This window comes from Watersipora subatra, chromosome 5, assembly GCF_963576615.1.
Source record: "Watersipora subatra chromosome 5, tzWatSuba1.1, whole genome shotgun sequence".
Classification (NCBI taxonomy): Eukaryota; Metazoa; Bryozoa; class Gymnolaemata; order Cheilostomatida; family Watersiporidae; genus Watersipora; species Watersipora subatra.
This window is the reverse complement of record NC_088712.1, coordinates 54,581,836-54,588,038: the sequence shown is the minus strand read 5'-3', so window position 1 is coordinate 54,588,038 and position 6,203 is coordinate 54,581,836. Positions and strand designations below refer to the sequence as shown.

General features: G+C 38.1%; 2 protein-coding genes across 2 annotated transcripts in view; one reads left to right on the top strand and one right to left on the bottom strand.

Moving 5' to 3' along the window:
- Positions 1–318: 318 nt before the first annotated feature.
- On the bottom strand, positions 319–5,742 carry LOC137396930 (uncharacterized). Its single transcript, XM_068083221.1, has 4 exons — positions 5,567–5,742; positions 4,317–4,385; positions 3,569–3,677; positions 319–576 (listed from the first exon to the last, which is right to left on the bottom strand). The coding sequence occupies exons 1-4, from the start codon at positions 5,657–5,659 to the stop codon at positions 497–499; spliced, it is 351 nt and encodes a 116-aa protein (XP_067939322.1). The 5' UTR covers positions 5,660–5,742; the 3' UTR covers positions 319–496.
- Positions 5,743–5,991: 249 nt separating this feature from the next.
- LOC137396525 (coiled-coil domain-containing protein 175-like) overlaps positions 5,992–6,203 on the top strand; it is a 37,020-nt gene continuing 36,808 nt past the window's right edge. The window contains exon 1 of the mRNA XM_068082835.1: positions 5,992–6,124. Coding sequence (XP_067938936.1) covers positions 6,067–6,124 — 58 coding nt within the window. The 5' untranslated portion in view covers positions 5,992–6,066. The remainder of the gene's footprint in view (positions 6,125–6,203) is intronic.

Sequence of the window (6,203 nt, the reverse complement as noted above, 5' to 3'; positions counted from 1 at the left end):
ATCAGCGCAGTCTACGAGTAATCGCCAAGAGAAAAACCTGGACATACTGTGATCTATGTACCAGCCTTCATATGCTAAATTTTGTTCGAGGTGAGGGCATTTGCCCATGGCCTTACAGAGCTTTCTATAAAATGGCAACACACCATAATATAGGTTACCTCATGTGAATGTTCATCGCCGCCGCAATCAAAAAAGCCCTAAGTGGAAACTGTTTAAATAAAAAAAGATAGCAAGTACATTTAAACAAAATGTAATGCACGCACTCCATGGTTATCGAAATATACTAACCAATATGCAACATTAAATAATAAGACAATGTTAACAAAATAGATACTATATTGAAGATAAGATAAAAAGAGAATACAAGACATGTACATGTGAACAGTTGTGGTGTGTAAGCAAAGCTGCATGCCCCTTTCACCAACAACTAACTGAAAGCAAGGCTACCTGTCGCAAATTGTCATAGAGTTCTGGTGGCACCAGTCATCATCACATATCAGTGCATACCCATTGTATACTCTTGTAGTTTACGATCTGAATGAATGGTTTCTAGTATAGAATTGTACGTCTCCATGTCTGCAAACACACTGTAGATGATTCACTCAGGTTCAATGGAAGTCAAACTACTAGAATTTGTAACTATTTTTGCACTAAAAATCCACAAAGGATACAGCAGCACATACAATTAAAGTTCCGGGTTTAAGGAGAAGACAACTACACACTACATATCCGAATATAGCATTAATAGAAAATTTAAAATTCGGCTACTGTACAAAGTTTTAAAATCTCATGCCACATCGCCTGTAAATTTCAACACCATGGCCTGATAAACGTGAAGGCACTCATCAAGTAATTATCTGTAAACAAACAGGCACCTGATGAGTGTGCTAAAACACAAACAGTCTGCTGTGACACTAGCATGGGAAAGACAACTCAAAATAAGCATAAGTTAACCTAGGTGGACACTTTAGTTCTACATGTATACATACGAGGTCTGTTAATTAAGTAATGAGACTTTTATTGCAGTGCCAAATATTTACAATTTATTCACAATTTGACCCTATCCCCTGCAAAGTAGTTGCCTTGGCTAGCCACACATCGCATGAATCGGAGCTTCCACTCCTCATAGCAGTGCTGGAACTCGGAAACCGTCAGCGCCTTTAGTTGCTCCGTCACAGCTGCCTTTATAGTGTTCAACTCACCGAAATTCTGTCCCTTGAGGTGTTTCTTGACTTTGGGGAATAGAAAAAAGTCACAGGGACTTAAATCTGGAGAGTATGGAGGATGTGGTACAACTGGTATGCTTTTCTAAGCCAAGAATTCTCTTATAGAGAGTGCGGTGTGGGAAGGCGCATTGTCATGATGCAACATCCAGTTGTCCTTGATGGCTGGCCTTGCATGAGCAACTCGTTTTCGTAACCTTTCCAGGACTGTTTGGTAGAATAGGGCATTGACAGTTTGTCCTTCAGGTACAAACTCTTTATGGATGATACCTTTGCTGTCAAAGAAGCAGATGAGCATGGTCTTCACTCTTGATTTGCTCATTCTTGCTTTTTTGGGTCGAGGTGAGGCTGAAGTGTGCCATTCCAGACTTTGACGTTTTGTTTCAGGATCATACTCAAAAATCCATGATTCATCCCCAGTAACAACATTGGAGAAAAAAATTGGGTCAGCGTCAATTCTCTCTACAAGATCAGAGCAAATGGCTCGTCTGTTCTCTTTCTGTTCGAAAGTCAGATTCTTGGGAACAAACTTTGCCGAAATCTTCTTCACTTCCAGATCAACAGTTAAAATTTGATGGACAGTCACTGGATTTAACAACTGGATTTAACAACACAGGATGCAACTGTTCAGCAATCATCCTGATAGTTAAACGGCGGTCTGAACGAACTAATTCTCTGATTCGCTCAACATTTGCATCATTGTGAACGGATGATGGCCTCCCTGGCTGAGTGTCATCTTCGACAGAGTCCCTGCCTTCAGAAAATGCCTTGAACCACCTAAAAACCTGTGCTCTTGACAGAACTGTGTCTCCATAAGCTTGTTGAGTCTTTGAGTAGGTTTCTGTGGCATTGTGTTGAAGTTTGACATAAAACTTAATTGCACAGCGTTGCTCAACTCTGCTGTCGCTCATTTTTGGAACGCATGTAGCAAATGTCCCTTACAAAAACTGCTCTCGGAGCCCACCTGTTACACCTACGAGTTTCCTAATTGCACCTGCACCATAGTAGTATAGCAGGGGAGTCCCCGGGGAATTCCCCATTCTAATGCTATCTGACTTGTCTCATTACTTAAACCATAACTGTCACGAACAACTTTTATCGTGTTTACTAGGTAAATCAGACACGCTGATTCCAATTTTGTAATCAAAATAATGATTAGTCCACTAACTTTTAGAGTAATGAAGGCTTTTTTACAGCGTTTTAATATCGGTCTCGAAAACAACACGATCGGCATAACAAGCTCCGCCCATAAATATGTGACGTAACCTAGCTTTTTAGGAACAGCAGTTACGTAGGGATGTTTAGACCGATTTAGAATAATAGAGATGGGTGTTTTAAAATCCATTAATATTTAAATTCAGCCTTAAAAATAATATCAGTCTTTTCTGAAAGGTAGATGAGCTATTTAACATTGCATATTTAAAAAAGCGCGATAATAACGCTAGCTTGTTATAAAACCGCGCTTTTTGAGCTCATTTTTCTCGGCGTCCAGCCCATTTAAACGTCATGTAACAAGCTACGAGCAATTTTAAATAGTTTATATACCTTTCATAAAAAACGTAAATTATTTTACAGGCTGGATTTAGATAATAATGGGTTTTAAGACACCCATCTCTATTATTCTAAATCGGACTAAACATTCCTAACTTCCGTTCCTGAAAAAGCTAGGTTTCGTCACATATTTATGGGCGGAGCTTGTAATGCCGACAGTGTTGTTTTCGAAACGAATATTGAAACGCTTTAAAAAAGCCTAAATGACTTTGAAGGTTAGTGGACTAATCTTTATTTTGAGTACAAAATCAGAATTAGCGTGTCTGATTTACCTAGTAAATACGATAAAAGTTGTTCGTGACAGTTATGGTTTAATTAACAGACCTCGTATGTTTTCATTTTTTAATTTATTGTTCCTAGTACCGTTATCTCCCAAAAAAAACAGAAGTGTGCAGCAGTAAAGCAGAAAATCGTTTTGAATTTTTCAACAGTCCAAACATCTAATATAGGTTTTCTTATCCTTAAACCCCAACCATGTAAATACGGGTTAACATTCCACTATTTTTTTACCATTGCATAAGCAGCAGTGAAAATGTGTAGCCAGCTTGGTCAAATCTAAAAGGACCCTACATTTTAATTTGCCATACTCCATTAAAAGAACATTACAGAAGCAAAGGGAAGCAAATCTAAATTACGTTTAGCTTCAATCAGAAGGCAATAAGCCTGTACCTTTTGCAACAGCCTGTACCTTTTGCAACAGTAAAATTGTCATGTCACATTTCCTTTCAGATGCAACCCAGCAAAACAGTAAGCATACTAAGCAACAAAATAGCCTTCGCATGACTATCCCTTACCAAACACGTCAGCCCACTCAGGGTAGAGACAAACTTCTCTAGCCTTCACAGTTTTGTGTCCTATCACAGTGCCTACCACCTCTAGAGGGCAGACCACATTACCATCGGGCTGAAACCAAAGTAGTGCAAGTGAAAGGAAACATTTATAAAGCTAATCAATGGTGCATGGGCAATAAATACCAGCACACAGTAGGCTAAAAGACAAAAATGGATTAGAGCAATTTTGGGATTAGAATGAAATCTCGTTGGCGCAGCCACCATCAATTCATGGCAAAAAATTAAAATTGTGACTTTTTTATAATACAGATAACGTAATTGTCGTGATGCCTACCTCACCAAACTATGAAAATCAGTTAGCTGGGTTGGGAGATTTTTTATGTATAATGACGAGTACCGGAAAAACCTAGATAGGTAACAAATTTAAGAAACTGATTCACAGCATTCCTTGTCAAAAACTGTATCAGCTGTAAAAACTGTACATAATAATCATACAAACAAGGGAACAACCTTGGTATGCAATTGAAAAATACGAGTAGGCCTATATTAGCGAGTCTAAACCGTGGTAAGTTTGAACTCTAGTAAACACAAAGCGATTCAAGGGGTTTTTAATATTGCTATTGAAAAATACATCTTCGGCGAGCTTAACTTATTTTCTACAATGCGCTATTCGGAACATGATGAAATTGCCATTTGGAGATCTGGAATCACTGAAACAAGGCGCGTAAATGCATTCAGTGATTTTAGTCACCTGTTGCATGAGCTTTACTTCTATTTCCTGCCCATCACATGCTTCCATCTTCATGCTCATGCTGCCTGACTGAAACAGAGTAACACTCTCTAAAATAGATGCTATGCTAACAACATGTAGCAAAACAGAAACTTTCAAAACTGTCCGATTTACAACTGAACAAGAAAACAAAAAAATTTTGGTCAATCACAAAATAAATCATGTTCTCTAAAAGCTCCCTGTTGTTGGTGTGAACAGAGTGTTTTGAGAGGGGAATGGAGTATAGATAGAGCAAAAACACTTTCATTTGCCTTTAGCAAAGAAATAGCCTGAAGGCTGATTGTGGTACACCCCCCCCCCCTATGACATACACTAGCGTTACACGCTACAAATTTTTGTTGTATTTTTCATCTTCGTAGCATATAAATGGTTTCTAACGTTGTATGTTTAATTCTTCAAAGTGATTCAAACCTTCGATTCAAGATGGTATTTTTGAAAACATCGTATCAAAAACATTATCTCGATTTTCTGTGCAACTTTTCACTTGAGAGTAAATGTCGTAGTGTCTCCGCTAATAACAATCTTGTCATACATAAGTGGTCCTGTCCTGCTCAGGAAACTGTCAATATTGAGCAATGATATCGGATAGCTGATAGTGAGAAGAATGGATTACCTGGTGCATACATTTACAATACATTTGCTAATCATCAGCCCATTTTACTAGATTATCCAGGTCTTGTTGCATAGCAACACTGTCCTCAGAGCTCGCTAAAGAATGATACAGAGATGTTCCTTGTTACACAACGAGTCATCAACAAAGCTTTAACCTTGAGTTCTGCACTGGCATGTCATTCATGTAAATAAGGAACAATAGCCCTCTCTCCAGCACTGAACTCTGGGGCACTTCTGGCGTGATGGTAGGAAATACCGTAAATTTGGAAAGCATCATTCATACCCAGCTTTAAAAAGAAAAGGGTGGCCAAGAGAAAATGGTCAGAAAGTCATGTGCGCAGTGCTTGAATACTGTGGTGCCCGTTCTTACGATATTTAAAATGAGTTTAGCATCCAGTAGTTTCTCTAAATAATTGAAAGATATGAGCGGGCTGTATAGGCAGATGTAGGTCTAGTTTTTAATAAATGGGATTAATGCTGTTTTTACTATTGTTTTATAACTATTTCGCATAACACTTAAGTCCTCATTCTGTCTCAAGAAGCTAGCTCAGCCACATAAAATCATTAAACAAAGCATAAATATATAGACAACTTTATACCTGTATCCCTTTTCCGAGCAAAAGAACTTGTTGACCCATAAGTCCCTGTAATTGTGAACCATTGACCCGGATTGCGAGATCTTCTGAAGACATGTTCAAAGAACAATAGAAAACGCTTGTAAATCTATAAGCAGCAGGTTATCTGTTTTAATTTACTTCGGCGCAGACTACGTTCCCGCTCGTCTGTTTTATAACCTAGAAACTGCCTATAGTTTGTGCAACAACGAGAAACCCATAAGCAATATTGTACAAGATCTATTAGTTATGTCAAGGCTGATAATATTTTAGACTGTTTAAAGATTATTATTCTAATCGGTATGTTAGCTTATTGACGATTAAAATATTAGTCGGTGGAGCGTTGCTCGGTAATGTTTGACGGATATAGGCGAAGGAAAGAAACCACGACACTTCATAAAAATTTACTCCCTGATTATTGAGATGTTACCGTTTGCCTTAATGTTGGTCGGTTAAACTGTTGACAGTTGCAGAATTCTTTCAGGATGCAAAGCGAAGAAAATGACAATGTCTTCACTGCAGTGAATCACCTTGTTGATTTAGGTTATAGTTGTCAACAGTATTTGAGTAATATTGAATGAATGTGATGATAATATAATGGTAGTCTTTGTGACATTTTGTT